The sequence below is a fragment of the Lynx canadensis genome, chromosome A1 (genome assembly GCF_007474595.2).
Source record: "Lynx canadensis isolate LIC74 chromosome A1, mLynCan4.pri.v2, whole genome shotgun sequence".
Lineage (NCBI taxonomy): Eukaryota > Metazoa > Chordata > Mammalia > Carnivora > Felidae > Lynx > Lynx canadensis.
In genome coordinates, this window is record NC_044303.2 from 101,536,542 (window position 1) to 101,559,782 (window position 23,241).

Here is a 23,241-nt window from a genome sequence, read left to right on the forward strand (position 1 = left end):
AACTTTTAGAAGAAATTAATAAAATACACCAAAGCACTAAGTCTCCTAAAACTTCTCTGTCTACAGAGCAGGGCAACACAAGTTCACATTCATAACCAACAGATTTAAAATAACTAGTAATGATTTAATTATTTTCATTGTGTTCTACTTAATGCGACAAAAGAATGGGATTTTTGGAAGAATTTTCAGTTCAGCAGAAGATGTGATTCTCTAAAACACCTGTTGCCAGATCCTCCAAGTGAATAAAAATTTTACTAATTCTTTGCTCTCTGGAAGGGACTATAGATGGGGAAGAGCAAAGGAAGGGATTTAAATACTACTTTTAGATCTCAGCTTTTTACTGAGCCTGATTTCTTTGTACATTCTAATTATGCTTCAAAAACCAAGGCATGTGATGTATAATTTTAAAGTGTACTTAAATTTCTACTGCTAAATTTAAAAAGATGTATTTAAAATAGATGTATTTTGGGGCGCCTAGGGTGGCTCAGTCAGTTAAGCATCTGACTACGGCTCGGGTCACGATCTCACAGTTCGGGAGTTCGAGCCCCACATCAGGCTATGTGCTGACAGCTCAGAGCCTGGAGTCTGCTTCAGATTCTGTCTCGCTTTCTCTCTGCCCCTCCCCCGCTCACTCTGTGTGTGTGTGTGTGTGTGTGTGTGTGTGTGTGTGTCTCTCTCTCTCTCTCTCTCACAAATAAACATTAAAAAAAAAATTAAAATAAATAAAATAGATGTATTTTGTGTAAGGTATGTGAACTTCAGTTTTCCATGGTGGCACCAGATTCCAGGGCATAGAAACCATACTCATTTTTTAAAAGTGCCAAACATTTCTAACATTCTCAGAAAATAGATTCGAAGCAAAAGTTAAAATATTTTCAAGTAGAAAAACAGTCATTCCCAAAGCAAAATAATGTAAAAATACATTATAAATCTGACCTTGAATTACTAAACACACAAACAAACAACATAGCAGGAAATTAAAACCGTCAGGCTTAACAGAGAGGAGGGAAACACGTAAGATCCTAGGTGTTAAGAGTCTTAGAGGGTACAGTGGGATCAGAAAGGTAAACAGTGCTAAAAAGCCAATTAGAATACAGCCCCCCGAGGTCAAAGAAGGACCATCACCACCAAGACGACAGGGAAGCGTAAGGCTGTACCCAGCCAATGAGAACAAAAAGAAGGCTATGGCCATTTTGGGAAATCCGTTACCCCTGTGCTGCTATAAAAGGCACACTTTCACTGTACGTCTGACGCCAACACTGTTCACCACTGGAACCTAAAAAGCGAGTTTTTTCTGAAGACAAGACGTTAGAAAGCTGGATCCTGGCGATTCCCAGGAGTAAATCTTTACTCATTTTGTCCTTGTGCCATAATTCAACCAGCAGTGGAATCCTAAGGAAGAGAAAACAAGTGTTCATATCTTATCATTTCTGAACCAAGTCAGTAGTAGATCTTTGAGTTGCCCAAGCACCAAGATGTTTCTGTTACCTGGGTCGGAAAGGCTCCATTCCACGGGTAACAAACAGAAAATACCATTACAGTTTCTACACCTCTTTCTGTGCAATAAAGAAAACCCACGAAGTGCTATTTTTTACTCTTCCTTCCTCCTTGTAAAATAATATACACACTTGAATTGAGTAAAAAGACATTTCAGATCTTTTTCTTCACAAATCCATTTCAGATAGGTGCATTAATAACACCTTCATTTTATACAGATGAGGCAACAGAAAACGCAACCAATTCACTACAGTCAACTGGTGCATCCGTGATAAAACTAAATAGCTTGTTCCTACTGATCTTCACATATTATGAAAGGCAAGACAGTAGTCTTTCAAATCGTCTTCCTTACTCACAGATGGTATTTAACACAGTTCTAACCTCCAAATTCAGAGAAATAAGATATGAAAATCTGCGAAGAGTCTCCATAACTTCATACAACTTCAGAGCAGAAGCACCCACGTCACAGGCATTACTAATTACATTACTAATACGTGCGTGTACAAGTTATCAGATGCATTAACTGCTGTGGATCTAAATCTCTAGAAATTCCTCATCAGTAACAAGATACGCATTTTCAAGAGTGGCTTCGTGTCATACACACCATATTTACGTTACCTTAAGAAGGTATCCTGCAGCTGTTGAGGCATAGTTGCAAAGTCAAATGCACAGTAAGACTGTGGAAGAAAAACTTCCATGTTTTTGCGAACTTCTACAGGAGGATTTGTCATAATAGGAGCTGCACTACCAAAGAATGGATAGGAGTACCTAGAATTTAGAAAAAAAAAAACAAAAAACAAACAAAAAAAAAACCAACCTATGATACAGGTTACAGATGAGACTTCAAATCTGTTTTTTTTTAAAGGATAAAATGGATATAACAAATAGAATTTTTAGAATACGTAAATGGTACAAATACATTGTGGTTCTAATCCTGTCATCACCTTTAAAATTCTACAAATATTGTCAGCAATTCTAGAGGAAATGCATTATGTGTATTTGGCACTAGTTCCCAAAGCTGCTTTATAAGCAATCTTAAGATGAACTTGAGGGCAAGAAGAAGTCTCGTATTGTGAAGGCGGTAACACCGAAAAAGGAAGAGAGAATCATTCTCATACACTCCCAATGACTCTAAAATTTAGGAATGACAGTGACGCCAAACAAAGACCAAGCTGCCCTTTGTCCAGGAGTCCCTTGGGGGCATGGCTCCTGTGTTTTTCATCTCTGTCCTCCCAGCAAAAATAAGCACTTTTTGGCATATAGTAAATGTTCAGGAAATACCTGCTGAATTTAATTTCTAAACTTACTTTATCTATTTAATAATGTCTTGGGGCACCTGGGTGGCTCAGTCGGTTAAGCATCTGGCTGATGATTTCAGCTCAGGTCATGATGTTATCATTTGTGGAAACGAGGCCCGCATCGGGCTCTGTGCTGACGGTGTGGACCCTGCTTGGGAGTCTCTCTCTCCCTCACTCTCTGCCCCTCCCCTGCTCATGCTCTGCCTCTCTTGCTTTCAAAATAAATAAACATGAAAAAAAAATTTTTAATCATGTCTCGATTTTTATGGGCTGAAAACCCCTAGTCACCTCCCAGAGGGTGCACCCATGGTAAGATTCTGTCTTTGAGAATCAAGGATGGAAGCGGTGATTCAAGGAGTGACAAGACTCTTTCTTCCTTTCTTCACAGAAACCACACCTGATTAAATGGGAACATGTCTGACTACTGCTGAACTTACTCTGTATTTAAAGCCAAAGAGAAAGACAACTTGAGGCTCACTTCAGTTTCATCTCGTGTCTCGTTATGCGTTATGAAAACGGGAATTTAAAGACTAGTAACGAAAACTGCTTTTCCTGCAACAAGAATCCTGCGCATTTACTCCATTCCTACATAATGACACATGCAGTGAAATCAGCTCATCTCACAAATGCCATTCCACAGTTACCAACCACATGTTGACACCAGTGACAGCATGATGACATAAAATTTATCAAATGGAAAGTTAAATGGCCAGTGTTTTGAAAAATGCCACAAAATGACTCAAAGACAGAACCAATGGCCCTTATCATCAAGTGAATTCCAGGTGGAGTGTTAAGCATATCATAACTATTTCCTCGGTTTAGAGTATTTTTCCCCTTTTCTTTGCCAAGCGAACGTCTAGCCTTCCTTGTATGTGGACTTATTCCTCAGTCTGTCTTGTTCACTAGGTTGAGCTCTTTGTTTACGTGGCCCATAAACTCCTAATACCTGGCACACTGCTGGCATAATGTGGGCACTTAATGATTAAACACATGGCCCATATGACAAGACGGAACCACAAAAACTAGGATGCATGCCTGCTAAGGGGGCTAGTACAAGGCTTCCCCCTCACAGCTTCTAACTGTAGATCACCTCGATATTTCTATGCTTCTAGCCAACACTATCTCTAGGTACCCTAAGATCACATTCTCTAGTAGCAGCAGAAAAGAGATCTCGGTTAAAAAAGTAGAGGGATAGGGGCGCCTGCATGACTCAGTCGGTTGAGCGTCTGACTCCTGATTTCAGCTCAGGTGATGATCCCAGGGTCATGGGATGGAGCGCCATGTTGGGATCCACGCTGAGCCTGGAACCTGCTTGAAATTCTCTCTCTCTCCCTCTGCACCTCTGCCCTGCTCGTGCTCTCTCTAAATAAATAAAATCAAAATAAATTAAATAAATTAAAAACAGAGGAAGACAAAAAGAGTAGAAATACTAGTAACAATTCTTTTTCTAAAAACAATTTTAAGAGAGGTTTTATAAACCCTTTGAGAAAAGCTCTGTTAGAGACAAGCTTTTTCTCCCTCAATTTTCAAATAACATATTAATAATTACTCTCAGCCTCTGAGAAGAGGTAAACAGTACAACTTAAGCTGTGATGGAAACAATGCCATTCTGTGAATTCACAGTCACACCCAGTGCTGGGTCCCTTTGATTTTGTCCATCGTTCACATCCAAGCTGCGAGGATTCTGGATAGAGCTGGAGAGGAATCTAAGACATGAAGGAGTAGATACAAGTATGAGTTAACTTATGCATTTGAAAGGCAGGTATGCCTCAAATACCAGCAGGAAGCAGTGTGTAGCTGTGGACGTTCCTGGAAACGGCAGTCCAAGATGACAGAAAGATTTTCTCATTTTAGTTGCATCAAGAGCACCAACTTTGTTAGAAAGGCTAGTGCTTGCTCTGAAGAAATTTGTAAGGAACAACTAACCACTCCCAACTAAAACACATTAACATATTACATTGGATATACATTTCAACCAGAAGGTTTATGAAAATGTATTACTGTTAATAACAGGCTATTGAGTAGAGCCATTTAACTGACTGAAATATATAAGTATTTCAATTCTTTATATGGAACAGGGTAGACACATTCCACGTGTAGCCCATTAAGGATGGTTCTCAGAGTCTCATTTATCAAGTAGTAGAGATACAACTTCCCATTCTAATACAGTTTCATAGAAAAACAAGCTATTACACTTCCCTGAATTTGCCGTGACACCTTTTCTAGAAACAATGCTTTTTTTCCATTTTTTTTTAACGTTTATTCATTTTTGAGGGACAGAGAGACATAGAGCACAAGAGGGCAGAGAGAGAGGAAGACACAGAATCCGAAGCAGGCTGCAGGCTCCGAGCTGTCGGCACAGAGTCTGATGCGGCACTCGAACCCACGAAATGTGAGATTGTGACCTGAGCTGAAGTCGTACGCTTAACTAACTGAGCCACCCAGGTGACCTTCTGAAACAACACATTTTAAGAGTCGCTCTCTTTGAATAGAAGCAGTAGTAAATTATCACCAGCACCTACAATTATCACCACCTCTCCTACCACCAATGCCACCAACACACCCTTGTTGAATTCGAACTCATGAGGACAGAACCTTGCAGGCTTTTTCAGTCCACAGGGTTTAACGAATGTTCTAACTTCTCCAGTGATGTTTCTCCCTCTGAAACTCCCAAGTAGAGAAAAGGCACTGCTCTTCAGAAAAGAATACTTTGAAACAAAATCATATCACACCTTAACATACAGTTGATTGGAAAACCAGCTTCCAAATCATGGATACTCCTTAAGTCTATTGAGAAGCAAAAATGATGTGATGTCGCTGGCACCGCAATCTTCTGTCCCGAGGCGGTTTCTGAAGCAGTGGCTGTGGTCACTGGCTGGGCCACCGGAAGAGGCAAAGAAGAACCCATGGCTACAATGAACATAAAAATTTAAGAGAAAAAAATCCCACTCGGTAACACTTTCTCTTCCTTTATTTACCTCACTTAAAGATACCATCTCATTTCCCTCTAAGCAAGAAATGTGATCATTTGGTTTCATAAACCTCTGAAATGAGGCATAGGAACTTCTTAAAGTGACTTGCCCCCAAATTAGGTAGGCTTTAATTCCCATTTTTAGAACTGTGTAAAGAAGGCCCCCCTCTCCACATCGACTGCACACCAGAAAAGTGCTAACATACGACAGCAGCCCGGCAGGCGCCAACTTATTTCCAAGAGGCAGCTAACCTTAACTTCGAGTTCGAGGGGTTGTATGGCAGACTTAATGCAGGCATCATTACATCGCTTCTGAAGACACAGTTCTGGCTACGGAAGGCACACAGGACATAGTCTGACAAAAAGAGAATTCTCCTCCAGTCCCATTGCAGACCAGAGATGGGTAGCGAGTGGCCCAAGTCCTACAGCTACTGAGTGACCGAGGGATCACTTGCACCTTAACTTCCAACTCCTGATCGAACACTGTTCTAATTACTTCCGCTACAAGATCTAACTGCAGGTCCTAGTGCAGTGGGTGGAAAATTGACACAACCAGGTAAAACCATTCTCAGGCTCTCCCTTAACTTTAGCATCAAAAATGGGTATAACAAGTTTATTACAACAGGCAGTTAGTAGCTCTTCTCTCTAAAATTCCAATGGATTCAAGATATTCAAGCGTTGCCTAGTGAAAAATATGTTAGCGAGAACTATTTTCTGTCATTTCTTCTCAGTAAGCTGTGTCTAAAATAAAAGTAATTGAACAATTCTTACCTGTTAGCCAATTCTGTGATGAAGTTACAGACTCAATTTCAATTCAATTCAATTCCATTTAAACTGAATTTTTACATCACCACACATTATTGGCTCTTGAAAGAAAATCAAACTCACAATATACTGACAAACGGTGAAAACGCTCTTCATCGTTAAGTAGATGGCTACAAAACGGACGCTTGGAAGATGTGTGAGAACGTCTTACCCTTTGCGTTTGGTTTCATGTCCCTGTCATACTGCAGGCTCTCCACTTCACTTCCGGTTGCATCATCTTGGGTTGGAGGCGACTGGTTTTGAGGTGGAACAGGGGACACGCTTGGTGACTTTGGCCCAGCGAGCGTCTTCTCTTTTACAGGAGTTAAAACTTGCTTCTTTGATTGCTGTGGCTCATGTTCGTTCTGGGTCTTTAATTCAATTAAAGACTAAAAATAATTGTTAAATAAAGTATGATTCGCAAAGCACTTTCCTTCATCATTAAGCAAAAAAAAGTCACTTTTATTTTTTTTTTTTTAGTAATAGCTTCCCTTCCCACTTTAGATATTCCTAGTCTATTTTTCTTCATTATTTGCAAATTTTCGTATAGCATCTAGAACCGGAAAAAGGAAGATGGACAGGAAGGAAACAGGATATCCAGAGCTGAGTACCAAAATATATCCTAACTGGTAAGAAGGGATATTTGGTGTAAGAAGTCAGGGACAGGGGTCCCTGGGAAAGGTTATTGTTACCAAGGCAATAAATACAATGGAGGCCTATGTTAAAACAAAACCAAAATAAAAACAGATCTAGCATGATTTTCTTCTTTTGTTCCACTTCCTCCTAAAAATATATGCATATATATATTTTAATTTATATATATATATATATATATATATATATATATATATATATACACACACAAACTCTCACATCAGTTTTTCTGTCATTTGTAATCTACATAAAGATCAGTTCTTCAGAAGAACAGTACACGGAGGCTGATTCTGGGACTATATACAATCAAAAAACATATACATCCAAACAAATACCATCTCTGTTGCCTAAAGAGAGTACGGGGACCAGAAAGCACTAATGAACCAAGAACCCTGTTTTTAAGCTAAAGCTGAGTCCACCAAAATGATACCATGAGTGCAGATTCCCAGAAATGAGGTCCATCTCTGCCAGTGACTGACCATGACCTGGGGGGTGGGGGGTGGAGGGGAGATTCCTAGCATCGGAGAAAACGGTACGTGAAGGCCATGTTATCACTTATAAACTACAGCCAGGGCAGCTACAGTACTTTCCAGAAAAGAAACACCTATAATGGAGGCCACTAATTAAGAATAATAAATACTTGCTTACGCTAGGTCACTCTTGAAGTTCAACTTTTATCGGGAGTCACGAGTGACACCGGAGTGACAGCGCAGAAGCTGGAGGAGGAGATGGAGGGGTCACTACTTGCCTGGGCATCTACGCCTTCTCTCTGCAGAGCCACAGACACGCCCACAGTGGGGGCCAGCTGCACAGGAATAGGTGCAAGCTTTTGCTTGGCTCGCTTCGGAGGGTCAAGAATAAAAGCACCCTCAACTGTAACGGGGCGCTGGTTGATTTCCGTACTCCCCTTTTTCAGCAGTCCGGTTAAGGGCACTTCTGTACTTCCAAGTGACTGGTCTCCGCAGCAAAGATGGATCTGATGTGAAAGAGAAAATCGGAATAGGGCCTTATGGTCTCTCCTTTCTCCTAAACACATCAACTTTAACCCAAGGTTATAACATGATCCAGAGAAGGGAAGTATAATGCGGGTTATCTTCCTGACCTGCAGCAACTGCGTCAAAGAGTCTCATACTTGATTGTTCAAACTGTTGATAAGGCATAAACTTTCCTAAGAACTCAATAATAAAGCTATTCTTTTTCATTTTTTCTTCCAGTGTTGTATAATCATACGTTATCACCCTTTTCTCCTTCAGGAATTATGGTTACTTTAATATCTTACTGGGTTGTTTTGACATAAGCAAATATATCATGAATACATGAATGTAAATAGAAAACAAATACCTCAAGCAATGTTTCTATTTCGATTTCAAAATTAATCTCAACAGTTGTAAAAAAAAAATAATAATAAGTTAGTAGCTCCAGCCCTATTTGGAAAGTAAAGAACTTGAAATAATTCTGTTTTATTTGCCCATAAAACATCTTTAGTGTTTCCTTTTCTTTTCTTGCTTTTCAGAGTTCATATATAAAACAGCGTTTAACGCTACAAGGTAAAACAGAGTACCTCTTGGGTGGAGCGTACTGTTTATCACTGATAGCTAATCAAAACTTCAACATTACCCCCTTTCGAAACTACCCATCACCTACATACTATAGTATCAACTTGTTTACCTTCCGGTACTGGCATTCAGATGCACAATAAGCAGTCACAACACGAAACTATTTTTAGTTCTAATGTCAGCAATGACTTGTAATTTAGTCTCAATGTTATTAGGTGTGATGGTGTTAATGGGCTGGAGAGAAAGGATTTTTACAACTTAAATGTCTAGGAGAATTAAAGTAAGAAAGAAGTCAATACTTTGGTAAAGACTGGTATTTTAGATGTGGAATAAATCTCAAGATGTTTAGAAAGCTAAAATCCAGGGGCACCTGGGTGGCGCAGTCGGTTAAGCGTCCGACTTCAGCCAGGTCACAATCTCGCGGTCCGTGAGTTCGAGCCCCGCGTCGGGCTCTGGGCTGACGGCTCAGAGCCTGGAGCCTGTTTCCGATTCTGTGTCTCCCTCTCTCTCTGCCCCTCCCCCGTTCATGCTCTGTCTCTGTCCCAAAAATAAATAAACGTTGAAAAAAAAAAAAATTTAAAAAAAATAAAAATAAAAAAAAAGAAAGCTAAAATCCAGCCTACGGCCATACCACCCTGAACACGCCTGATCTTGTCTGATCTCGGAAGCTAAGCAGGGTCAGGCCTGGTTAGTACTTGGATGGGAGAAAGGTAACATCCATATGAAAAGATAAAATACAGGAAGAAAGCAGTTCATCATTTTATATAGTATTCAGCTACTTAGAATCCTGAGTTTAGCAGAACCACGTCCAAAATATACCTCTATTACAATTTCTTAAAGGCTCTTCCCACCTCCCACCAAATTGCAAGCAAAATCTAAAGCCTGATCACTTTTAAAAAATGACTACCTAATCCTTTATTACACTACCCCATTTCAGTCTGATTAAAATCAACTGTAATAAAACAAAGAACAGTAAATTCACTGAGTAAGCTTCACTTAAAGAGGGTCCAATAGAACGTTATTTGACAAAATTCCTCAATTCAAGGGCAGGTTTTAGAAAGTTGGGTTATTTCATGCCTTTTTTTTAACGTTCATTCATTTTTGAGAGACAGACAGAGCATGAGTGGGGGAGGGGCACAGAGAGAAAGGGAGACACAGGATCAAAATCAGGCTCCAGGCTCTGAGCTGTGAGCACAGAGCCCAACGTGGGTCTTAAACCCACAAAGCATGAGATTATGACCTGAGCCAAAGTCAGATGCTTAGCCAACTAAGCCATCCAAGCACCCCTTTCTTAGCTTTTAATAGCAATTGGGTATATACATTCTGAAATCCAGGGCATGATCTGTGTATGACTACTAAGCCCCCTAATTAATGATGAAATGTTCCCTGAGCCCACAACTTTAGGCTCTCTATACATTTTCTATTACACAGACTGTCAACTGATACACGTCTTTACCCAGTTATGATGAAAAGAGGGGTATCTCCTAAAATTCTCAAGTAATGGCTATACTAGGGACTTCACAAGCCAGGAGAATTCCTAAAAAATGACAAGATATGGGGGAAAGATGACCTTCACTACTCAAATAAGAGTCTTGGTACCTCTATGAAGCTTTAAAAAATCATCTCAAGTTGGGGCACCTGGGTGGCTCAGTCACTTAAGCATCTGACTTCGGCTCAGGTCATGATCTCACGGTCCGTGAGTTCGAGCCCTGCATCAGGCTCTGTGCTGACAGCTTGCTCAGAGCCTGGAGCCTGCTTCGGATTCTCTGTCTCCCTCTGTCTTTGACCCTCCCCCACTCACACTCTGTCTCTAAAATAAACATTAAAAAAAAAAAATCTCAAGTGAAAAAGAGTTCCTGCCGTACTTACCTGTAGTTTAGACTGAAGTGCCAGGTAAACACGAAGAATTTCTATGCTGCTACGTATTCGAACAGATGCTCTCTCTGGCTCAAAGTTTGGGTTGATCAAATCACTGAAGGGTTCATTTGTAACATCATTTCCCAGCAAAGAATAGTAAAAGAAAAACTCAGGCTGTCTTTCTGGAAGTTTCATGGTACACGGAATTAACTAAGCATTTAAGGAGGAAAAAAAAGAGTATTCATTTATAAACCACTACACAGGCTTATGAATGTCTGATGAACTCTAAAATTTATGCTAAAATGTTGATTTTATTTCAAAGTCTTAAAATCACTCAAAATTTCTTAATCTCTGAAAAATTACGACCTCATGACTAGTTTAACTTTTCAAGGTTTACCTTAGAAAAGCCCAGAGACTAAAATATTTTTTAGAGATATGTTTTGTTTTAAAGTTTACTTTTCATCCAACTGATCCATGAACGAGTACGTGTAAGTTCTTTTAGAAGCAAGCAGTCACATATTTTAAACCGAGTCTTCTTTACTTCCATATACCTTATTTCATCTTCTTCTTACTCGGCCACTGTCTTCATACATAAGAGGAGGGTTTTAAACAAACTTCAGGCAGGCTATTTAATGTAACACCTTAGTCCACGCCTTTGAGAAAAAAGCTTTCTAGACACTCTGTCAAAATTGGGAAACCTACAAGTTAACAGTTGCAAAAGGATGTTTCCTGTTTCTCAAAACTGGCAGCTTCAGGGCCACCTATGGCGGAAACACAGATTCCTGTCCCATAAAATATAAAATATCCAACAGACCCTAAGTGTTCACTAGGATGTTGTTAAAAATAACAAGTGTCGTATTCATCGGTAGAGGATGGCTTAAATATATTTTAGTTATCATACAATATGGCTGCTAAATAATGATATACTGACATGGAAGTTATCTAAGACATACTCTTAGGCCAAGAGAAGTTACAGGACAGTTTGTATGGTTCAAGAAAATAAAAGAATTAACCGCTTAGAATATAGCAGCTCTGTATTCAGTATATAGCAAATATTCAATAAAATTACTTATTTTGTGTAAAATAACATAGTAAATACTCAGTAGCGATTTTTCGTTTCGTATAGAGTATATTTTTACATGTAAATGTTTACTTTAGTCCCATACATTCATGAATCTGAGAAAAAATGTATTTGAGTAGATCTTAATCATGTAGATTTATAGAGAGGCAGCATTTATACACTGACAGTTGCTAAGAGCAAGTTCTGGATTACGCCCCCAATCCTGGTTCCATCAATGGCTTACTGTGAAGCTCTGGGCAAAGTGCTCTATCACTCTGTACTTCCATTTCTTTTAGGGTCAATAAAAGGATTACAAGAGAAAAAACATGTTCAAGTGGACACCATCACCACCCAGCAGAGTCAGCTATTATGTGAACAAGAAAATGTCTGAAGAAAAAAATACAGTACCTTGTCACCAGTGATTATTTTTGAGTTCAGTTACAAGAGACTTTTTTTTCCCCTTTGGTTTCTTCCATAATCACAAAGCAATAAAAATTTTAAGAAGTAAAGATGGTCCTTAGATATTTCATAGCATACTTCATTTTAAGTAATTCCACTAAGAAAAGATTCTTTTAAAAATCCTTTATCATCCTTGTTTGTTTTTTTAACCCTCAACTTTCAGTATCTAAGAAAAGGAGGAATGCACGATTATCACCGCCTGGTCGCTGCCCCAAACTAACTCCTCCATTCTACCACTTGATAGCAGTGGGTTCTAAGTCACTGATGTGCATCTGAAAAGGTATTTTTCGTTGGTTTGTTTGTTGCCAAATGCTTTCTCACACCACCTTTCACTGCCTCGAAGAGAAAAAACTAAATGGCTAATTTATAAATTGCTTGGCTTGGGGCACGTGGGGTGGCTCAATCCAATTCTTGATTTCTTCTCAGGTCATGATATCATGGCTTATGGGATTGAGCCTCACATCAGGCTCTGCACTGACAGCACAGAGCCACTTGGGATTCTCTCTCCCCTCTCTGCCCCTGCCCTGCTCATGCACTCTCTCAACAAAAATTAACAAAGGTACCAAAAAAAAAAAAAAAAGGTTTGTCTTTAAAAAATGAAAAAAGCAAACAATAAATATTCAACAGTATCAAAAGATGAATACACTACTGGACTTAATTTTTTGTGTTTTTTAATTATTGTAAAATACACAACAGAAAATCTAACACTATAACCACGAGAACATGCACACCTCAGTAACAGAGTACATTCACATCGTTCATGCGCCCACATTTAGGGTCGCCACACCTAGCTCTGTGAGGCTGTCACCATCCCCAAGACAAATACCGTAACTGTTACGCACTCACTTCCCATTTCCCCCTTCCTGCAGCCTCAGGAAACCACCAATGTGCTTTCTAGCTCTATGGATTCACCTATTCTAGATATTTCACATAAATGCCATCACACATTATGTGACGTTGCATGTCTGGCTTCTTTCACTCGGCAGGTTTTCGATGTTCATCCATGATGCAGCACATGTCAGTACCCCATCCCTTTAGAGTTGAGTAATATCCCATTATACACACAAACACTTGGTTTATCCACTCATCCACTGATGGACATGTGGGTTGTTACCACCTTTTAGATACTGTGAATACTGCTATGAACATTCCTGTACACGTTTTTGTTTGAACACCTGTTCTCAGTTCTTTTGATACACACCTAGCAGTGGAACTGCTGGGCTCCATGGTAATTCTGTTTACTGTTTCTGAGGAACCCATTTTGGCTTAATTTTTAGCAGCGAGAGCCAACAGGCAATTATTCTGGTTTTGAGTTTTTTTTTAAAAAAACTAAACTGAGTAACTAACCTTCCCTCTAACCAGAATGGCATATTTGGAGCAATCCATAGGCAGGGCTTTATGAAGAGAAGAAAAATAGAGAAAGTGATACAGAAAGGCAAAAACACGAATTTAGTGCGACAAAATTATACATACTCACTGAGAAAAATCTTTACCTGACAGTCTCACAAGTCATATAAATCTGTGGTCACTAACTCATATTTCACTTGTAAATGCAGACTATGTGGGAACTTTGTACTTCTAAGAAAGCTATTAGTATGGTAAAAATTTAAGTCATGAGCCATATTCTCTATTTTTGAAAAGATTAATTTACTTCAGCTGCTATCGACCAACATAATGTCAAGAAAACTGGGCTAGATCCTGAGAAGGAAAATGAGGTAGCAGCTCATGTTGTGCTAAGCCATTTTGGGGAAGAGGCAATGCTGACGTGGGTCTTGAGTCCCTGCACTTCCTGCTGGGGCACTGACCACCCTCACACAGGCCACTTCCCTGTGTTGCTTATACAGCTGGTAACCTAGAAGGATTAGGTCAAGTGTCTTCCTGGGGAGACTAGGCGACTTACAATCAAAGTGTTCTGTTCCTCAGCTGTGATGGAAACCCACTCTGTACAGCAGCAACCTGGGCCCCTCGATGTCACCCCTTGGGACATAGGGTAACAAAGACTGCAGGCAACATGCAGATGCTGATGTCTGCTGTGCCGAGAGTAATACAGTCCTTTGTCTCTGACCCAGGAACCTCCTGTCATCTGGCAACATCCAAGAAATTCTAAGTGGCTAATTTGTCAGTTTGTAAATAAGGTAAAATCTAATTCCAGACATGATACCCAGTAAAGTATGACTGGGACCAAGTGTTCCCAACATTGAACATTTCTCCAAAAAATAAATAGTTCAATACTTAGAAAGAAAAATCCTTTCAGACCAGTCTTTACAATGCCACATGGTACAACGGGAAACACTGTTTACTGATGGGCTTTCTTCTCAATGTCCAGAGATTTAATTCATTCTCTTACTACTAACATCATACCAATTTATTCTTAAAGCAGAAATATTTTCTGGTATGAATGGAAACATGTTTCCACATTTTTTTTAAGTAAAAAAACAGTCCACTTGCACATCTTTTTAATACCCAAAAGGCAAGTTTTTAAAAAGTCAATGTTTTCCGCTCTTTGTGAATCACTAATCAGAAGGAAATTCTTACCTGCTCCAGTTGGGTGGCAAATGCTATGGTCACTGACATAATGAAGGAGTCTGTGCAATGCTCGGCTGGTCCGATCTGATGGTAGCCTCCCTCCTCATTCAGCACTGCCACAATGTCCTTGGGGTTGAGGCCAGACAAGCTGGCAGGTACTTTATGGGGAAAAAACACAATTAAACTATGTCACAGTGTGCCATAAACTACTGTGAAGGTTTTGAAAGCTGGGTACGCTTTGTATCCTGCTTGCAGTTTTCATGGATATAGTATCTCAATAAGGTTTCCTTGGATGTTCTTGTTTTTAACACCCTCAAAAAAAAAAACCTTACTTAAGCACCGTTTTCTTTCTGCACATAAAAGCCTTATTTTGGAATACGGTAATATTTTTAAAATAAATAAACCACAAAGAAAAGACATTATAGGTTTCCTGAAGGCAGTGAATCTCAACTGGGAACTGAAAAATAAACTCCATGTGGCTAAGAAGAGAAAGGTGAACATACACAGGATAAGGGAGTAGAAATGAGTGTTCTAGGCAGAAGGAACCGCACTGCAGAGACTGGGAAGGAAGAGAAAGTCTGTGGTTGGAGAAGTGAGGTAGGCGTGGCGCTGATCACAGGGTGATGACCGACGTGGAAGGCACATGTCACGGGGCTGGAGGGCTAAGCAGAGGCTTACTGGATGCCACGCTAAACAGTGAGATAGTTTCCTAAGAGGAAACTATGAACCAATTAGGAGAAGAGAAGTGGCAGAATTCACACCTCATATGTATACATACCCTATCAGTAAGTAATCCTCTCCGGATTCCAATTTTCCAGGCTGAGGTGCAAATTGCACCTCTGGCTTGAAAATGAGTCTCTAACAAAACTCTTTAGCTAAAAGACAGCTCTCACTCTGATGGGGGATGGAGGGAGGGGTAATATGCAGGGTTAATCCTGAGTGTCTGACTCTTCCTTTCAGCTCAGGTCATGATCTTGCAGTTGTGAAATCAAACCTTGCGATGGGCTCTGCCCCGGAGCCTGCTTGAGATTCTCTCTCTCTACCCATGCCTCTGCCCCTCTTCCACTCACACTCTCTTCTCTTCTTGCCTCATCTCTCTCTCTCTCTCTCAAAATAAATAAATACATACATACATAAATAAAACTTTAAAAAAATATAAGAGGGGCACATGAGTGGTTCAGGGAATTGAGGGTATGACTCTTGATTTCAGCTCAGGTCATGATCTCGTGGTTCATGAGTTTGAGCCCCGCAGTGGGCTCTGTACTGACAGCATGGAGAGACACCTTAGGATTCTCCGTCTCCCTCTCTCTCCGGCTCTTCCTCACTTGAGCAGGTGTGTGTACACACACACACACACACACACACACACACACTCTCTCTCTCTCTCTCTCTCTCTCTCCCTCTCTCCCTCTCTCTCAAAAATAAATAAATAAAAATAGCATCATGGTTTAGAGCAGAGACACTCGAGTAACACAGACCAAGGTTCCAATCCCAGTTCTGCCATTTGCTAGCTGTATGTTGTAACTATATGATCTCTTTTAGCTTCCATTTTTATTTCTGCAAAGCTTTTATGTCGTTTAGAAGATTAAATCAAAGTAATGCATTTAGTACAGTATCTGACAATCACTTTAATAACGATAGCCATGAAATATTAAGGTCAGCAGAGCTTAGAAGTCAGCAGAATAACTATGACAGATCTCCCATTGTCAGGGAGTTACAGGTATGGGAAGGAAGAACAACTAGGAAAACTCTTATAGAAGACTGGATGGAATGAAGGTGTCAATGTGAATGTATGCTGTTCACTAAATGTGTAAATAAACAGAGCCATAAAGGTGTATATGTGTGTGTTACTGGGGTGTATATATATATATATATACACACACATATATACACATACAAATACATATACATATACATGTTTATGTATATATGTGTGTGTATGTATACACACATGCACCGATTCCCTTTTTCCACTGGAACACCCCAATAGCAACTGGCATATCTTGCACTTGGAACTTGACTCCTCAACATCTTTCTTTACTAAAAGGAAGCAGGGCTCCTTAAAGAAACAGCTGAACCCAGGGCTAAGATAGGCAAAGAACAAGATAAGCCTGGATCATCTTCTTATGCCAGAAACCAAGAAAAAGCTCAAAGAATTACGGACACAGGCTATCTGTCAATAATCACTCTGAATGTATATGGACTAAATGCTCCAATCAAAAGATAGAGAGTATCAGAATGCATAAACAAACAAACAAAAAAAAACAAGATTCATCTATATGCTGCCTGTAGACTCATTTTAGACCTGAAGACACCTGCAGATTGAAATTGAGGGGATGGAGAACCATTTCTCACGCTAATGGATGTCAAAAGAAAGCCCGGAGTAGCCATACTTCTATCAGACAAACTAGATTTTAAACCAAAGACTGTAATAAGAGATGAAGGGCATTATATCATAATTAAGGGGGCTATCCCAGGAAGACCTAACAATTGTAAATATTTATGTTCCTGATATGGAAGCATCCAAATCTATAAATCAGTTCATCACAAGCATAAAGAAACTCATCGATAACAATACAATAATAGTAGGGGATTCTAACACCCACTTACAGCAATGGGCGGATCATCTAAGGAGAAAAATCAACAAGAAAACAATGGGTTTGAATGACACACTGGACCGGACAGACTTAAGATATATTCAGAACATTTTATCCTAAAGTAGCAGGATACACATTCCTGTCGAGTGCACATGGAACATTCTCCAGAATAGATCACGTACTGGGTCACAAATCAGGCCTCCAGAAGTATAAAAAGACTGAGGTCATACCATGCTTATTTTTATACCACAACACTATGAAACGAAGTCAGCCACAAAAAAAAATTTAGACAGACCACAAATACATGAGGATTAAAGGACATCCTACTAAAGAATGAATGGGTTAACCAGGAAATTAAAGAAGAAATTAATACATAGAAGAAAATGAAAACACAACAACCCAAAACTTTTGAGATGCGCCAAAAGTGGTCCTAAGAGGGAAACATATTGCAATACAAGCCTACTTAAAAGGCAAGAAAGGTCTCAACTACACAGCCTAACCTTACACCTAAAGGAGCTAGAAAAAGGACCAGCAAATAAAGCCTAAAGCTAGCAGAAGAATGGAAATAATACAGATTAGAGCAGAAGTAAATGATATAGAAACCATAGAACAGATCAGTGAAACGAGGAGCTGGTTCTCTGAAAGAATTAATAAAAATGATAAGCTCCCAGACAGACTTATCAAAAAGAAAAGAGATAGGACCCAAATAAATAAAATCACAAATGAAAGAGATCACAACCAACACCGCAGAAATACCAACTATAAGAGAATATTATGAAAAATTATATGCTAACAAGTTGGGCAACCTGGAAGAAATGGATAAATCCCTAGAAACATACAAACCACCAACACTGAAACAGGAAGAAACAGATAACTTAAACAGACCAATAACAAGCAAAGAAACTGAATCAGCAATCAAAAATCTCTCAAAGAACTCAAGTACAGGGCCAGATGGCTTCCCAGGGGAATTCTCCCAGCCATTTAAAGAAGAGTTAATAGCTATTCTTCTCAAACTGCTCTGAAAAAATGCAAATGGAAGGAAAGCTGCTAAACGTAGCTTGATTCCAAAACCAAAGACCCCACTAAAAAGGAGAATTACAGGCCAATATCCCTCATGAACATAGATGCAAAAATTCTCAAGATACTAGCAAATCAAATCCAACCAGTACATTAAAAGAATTATTCACCCGTATCAAGTGGAATACGGGCGGCAAGCGTGGCTAAATATTTGCAAGTCAATCAATGTGATGCACCACATTAACAAAGGAAAAGATAAGGACCATATGATCCTCTCAATAGATGCAGAAAAAGCACTTGACAAAATACAGATCTATTCTTGATAAAAACCCTCAACAAAGTAGGGACAGACGGAACATACCTCAACTTAATAAAGACCATCTATGAAAAACCCACAGCGAACATCACCCTCATTGGGGAAAAACAGAGCTTTTCCTCTATGGTCAGGAACAAGACCAGGATGTCCACCCTCTTAACATAGTAGTCCAAGTCTTACCCCCAGCAATCAGGCAACAAAAAGAATTAAAAGGTCTCCAGGGGTGCCTGGGTGGCTCAGTCAGTTAAGTGTCCAATTCTTGATTTCACTCAGGTCACGATCTCATAGTTCACAGATTTGAACCCCACACTGTCAGTGTGGAGCCTGCTTGGGATTCCACCCCCCAACTCACTCTCTCTCAAAATCAGTAAATAAATAAAAGGCATCCAAATCGGCAAGGAAGAAGTCAAACTTTCACAATTTGCAGACGACATGATACTCTATATAGAAAACCCATAGGACTCCACCAAAAAATTGCTAGAAGTGATACACCGGTTCAGCTAAGTCGCAGGATCCAAAATCAATGCACAGAAATCTGTTTCTATACACCAATAGTGAAGGAGCAGAAAGAGAAGTCAAGGAATTGATCCCATTTACAACTGCACCAAAAACCAGAAGATACCTAGGAATAAATTTTACCAAAGCAGTAAGAATTATGGAGACAAGCTAACGGAAACAGAAGTTTGAAGGGGCTCTCGCTGCACAAATCAGGGACAAAAAATGATAAATATTGTAACCCATTAAGCAAAAAGAACTCTAAGTCCACACTTGATAATGTCCCAGAAAATATTAATTATAAGTGAAGGAAAGAAAAAGTAACAGGCATGTGCTACCTGAATCATAACCAAAGTGGACATCACCAGTAATGGAACAAATCAAAGTTGTGTGCTGATAGGATGCAGTGAAAAAGAACAAAAGCATCACTTCTCTGATCCTCCTGCCAAAGATCTAGAACCTAAATCTAATACCAGATGAACCCCAACAGTACAGGGGGGGCAGGCTCACCAAAGACTGAGACTTCATCACAGGACTACAAAACCCCTCCCTCTCCTTCACCTCTAAATTACCTAAGACCTGTTTTCTTCTTACCCAGGGTATCACGTCCACTTTTCAACAAAACAGTACAAGGCACACTAAAAAGCAAAACAAAAAAACAAAACAACCCAAGCTTCTCTTTCAGGAAAATAAAATAAGAGCAGCACATTTTTGCAGATCAAATTCAGTCAGCAGAGAAAGAGACCTAATAAAAACCGAAAGCTGGCTCTCTGAAAACATCAATAAAATCAGTAAACATTTAGCCAAGTTACTAAGAGAAAAAGAGAGAAAATACAAATTCCTAATATCTGAAATAAAAAGAGAATCACTGTACAGTCCATAGACATTAAAAGGATACTGAAGGAATGTTACACAAGCGACTTTTTATCCACAGATTCGATTGCCTGTAAGAAATGGGCCAACTCCCTTGAAAGACACAGTCTGCCAAAAGTCACACAGGAAGAAACACACAATCCAGACAGACCTATATCATTTGGTGAAATTGAATCAATAACAACTTTACACAACAGAAAGTACCAGACCCTGATGACTTCACTGGTGAATTCTACCCAACATTCAAGGAAGAAAGACCAATTCTCCACCATCTTTTTCAGACAACGGAAGCAGAAGAAATAATCCCTAACTCATTCTATGATGCCAGCATTTAAAACCCTGATGTCAAAACCAGACCCAGACATTACCCAACAAGAACACAAGAGACCACTAGCTCTCATTAACATACATGCACAGATTCTCAACAACCTATTGGCCACGTGAATCCAACAACGTATAAAAAGAACCATACACCACAACCAAATGCGATTTTTTTCAGGTACGCGAGACTAGTTCAACATTCAAAAATCTGCTAATATAATCCATCACATCACAAACTAAAGAAGAACCACAAGATGGTATCAAATACGCAGAAAAAGCATCTGACAAAATCCCACACTCGGTAATGATGAAACACCCTCAGCAGACAACTAGAGAGTAACTTCCTCGACTTGATAAAGAACATCCATAAAAATCCTCCAGAAACAAGGCAAGGAGATCCCCTTTCATCACAGCTTTGTGGTGCCAGACTACACGTCCTGACAAACGCAGGAAGATACGCAAAGGAAACAAAGGCATGCCGACTGGGAATAAAGACATGATATGGTCTTTGTCTGCAAATGATGCAAAGTCTATTCCCAGCAGAATCAGACCTATAAATACACAAGGAACAAACTGGTGGCTGCCAGAGGGAAGGGGGGCGGTGGCCACAACGAATGAAGGGGAATGGGAGGTACAGGCTTCCGGTTACGGAAGGAGTAAGTCACAAGGATGCAAGTCACATCACAGGAACACAGCGATGTTATTATGACAGCCGTACGGTGACACGGGGTCTCTACACTTGTGCTGAGCGCAGGTTCACGAACAGACTGGTCAAATCACTATGTTGTACACTTGAAACCATTAGGACATTTTACGTCAACCGTACTTCGGTGAAAAAAAAAAAAAAACAAGTGTTTGTCAGAGTTAGGCAGAAAGGAGGGAGAAACGGCACAAACGGATTTCAGGGCAGTGACACTGTGGGAAACTACAGTCATAGACGTAGGTGATTACTCGTTTGTCAAAACTTACAGAACATAAAACGCCAAAAATAAGTGCTAATGTCAACTGTGGACTCCGGGTGATAAGTGATTGGCTCATGTAGGCTCATCACTTTTAACATGTGGCCCCTCTGGCCGGGGAGGTGGATAGTGGGGCGGCTGTGTGGCTGAGGAGACCGAGGTCCACAGCAACACTCTGCACTTGACACTCAATTTTGCTGGGAAGCTAAAACCGCTCGAAAATAAAGTTTATTAATAACAAAAAAAAAAAAAAAGAAAAAACAAGGAAAGAAAAATATGAAGGTGTGGTTAACAAGTGAGTGAAGAGAGAACAGTGTAACTGTTTGGCTTTCTTGTACTCATCCTAGGAAGAAAATTTTCCTAAATAGCCATCTTTAAGAATACACAATTGTGCTTTGTCATATACCAAATAAAGAAAGGAAAATTTTGTCTATTTCTAGCTCTTCTCTAGGAAGAGTTAGAGCAGTGCTGCACATTTAACAATACGACAACATCTGTCAGAGGCACCAGAGTAAAATGTGTTTACACTCCTGCGTGTATTTTCCTATCACACCACCCACCGCTCCTGAAGCTCTAGTCCACAGAAGCAACTTTTCAGATGACGTCCTTAGAAATGACGCACAAACCTTTTCCATCTCGAGGGGGGGCTCCTTTTGCTTTAAAACTATCCACTGGCGCCTTGGTGTCTGTTTCCAAACCAATGCTTATCTGTATCTCCGACTTGAACTTGGTGTATTTATTACTCAACAGCTGGTACCATTTTGGCGCCTGGAGAGTAAGTAACAACAGAACAAAAACACGTTAATAATTAATAGGAAACAAACAATAGTGGGAAATGTCCTATAAGCTTCCAAATATATTTCCTGTAGTTCCTTAGCACTTTCTCCTCTTTTAAAGTATTTTTCACATTTTCCTCAAAAGAATCTAATCCTGCTTAGGAAGCTAACTGTATTTCCTCTTTTTTTTTTTTTTTTAAATTTTTTTTTCCCAACGTTTATTTATTTTTGGGACAGAGAGAGACAGAGCATGAACGGGGGAGGGGCAGAGAGAGAGGGAGACACAGAATCGGAAACAGGCTCCAGGCTCCGAGCCATCAGCCCAGAGCCTGACGCGGGGCTCGAACTCACGGACCGCAAGATCGTGACCTGGCTGAAGTCGGATGCTTAACCGACTGCGCCACCCAGGCGCCCCTAACTGTATTTCCTCTTAAAAAAAAAAATAAGAAGTTTAGGGGGACCTAGGTGGCTCAGTTGGTTAAGCGTCTGACTTCGGCTCAGGTCATGATCTCACCATTCATGAGTTTGTGTCCTATGTCGGGCTCTGTGCTGACAGCTCAGAGCCTGGAGCCTGCTTCGGATTCTGTGTCTCCCTCTCTCTCTGCCTCTCCCCCACGTGCACTCTGTCTCTCTCTCTCTCGAAAATAATATTAAAAACATAAAATGAATATAAAAAGTTTAGACTACCAATTTTCCCTTTCCCTAACCCCTAATTTGTCACTTTTTCTGGTATATACCTTTGCTGCCTACCACATTTCTGCTTTGTCCTACATATACCAAATGTGCAGAGAGCTATTGTTAACAAAAAGACACTAACAAAATACTGAAGGAAAGACCCAAGGTAGAGCTCTGGGTTATGCACCACATACTTGGGTGAAATATAAAGGCTTTCACACAGGATGAAGTATAAATTACCTCAATATCCTGGCCAGAGGATATTCTAATACTCAGAAATTCTAATACTCAAACCAGCCTGCACAACCTCATGGCCCAGAACTGCATGTTGCATTAATGCAGGGACACCATTTAAATTCATAGAAACAGCGTTCTTACTCTAACCACTATTATATAAAGACATAGAAACTGATCTTTATAGGGGCGCCTGGGTGGCTCAGTTGGTTAAGCGACCGACTTCAGCTCAGGTCATGATCTCGCAGTTTGTGAGTTCGAGCCCTGAGTCAGGCTCTGTGCTGACAGCTCAGAGC

At 40.0% G+C, this 23,241-nt stretch overlaps 1 protein-coding gene across 2 annotated transcripts in view; it reads right to left on the reverse strand.

Annotated features, from left to right (window-relative positions):
- Nucleotides 1-23,241, reverse strand: part of CEP120 (centrosomal protein 120) — a 75,040-nt gene that overhangs the window by 43,011 nt on the left and 8,788 nt on the right. For both annotated transcript variants that reach the window (XM_030317154.1, XM_030317155.1), the window contains exons 5-12: nt 21,887-22,028; nt 14,692-14,840; nt 10,650-10,847; nt 7,973-8,200; nt 6,743-6,959; nt 5,528-5,705; nt 2,116-2,265; nt 1,210-1,392 (exon numbers count right to left, since the gene is read on the reverse strand). In XM_030317154.1, coding sequence (XP_030173014.1) covers nt 1,210-1,392; nt 2,116-2,265; nt 5,528-5,705; nt 6,743-6,959; nt 7,973-8,200; nt 10,650-10,847; nt 14,692-14,840; nt 21,887-22,028 — 1,445 coding nt within the window. The remainder of the gene's footprint in view (nt 1-1,209; nt 1,393-2,115; nt 2,266-5,527; nt 5,706-6,742; nt 6,960-7,972; nt 8,201-10,649; nt 10,848-14,691; nt 14,841-21,886; nt 22,029-23,241) is intronic.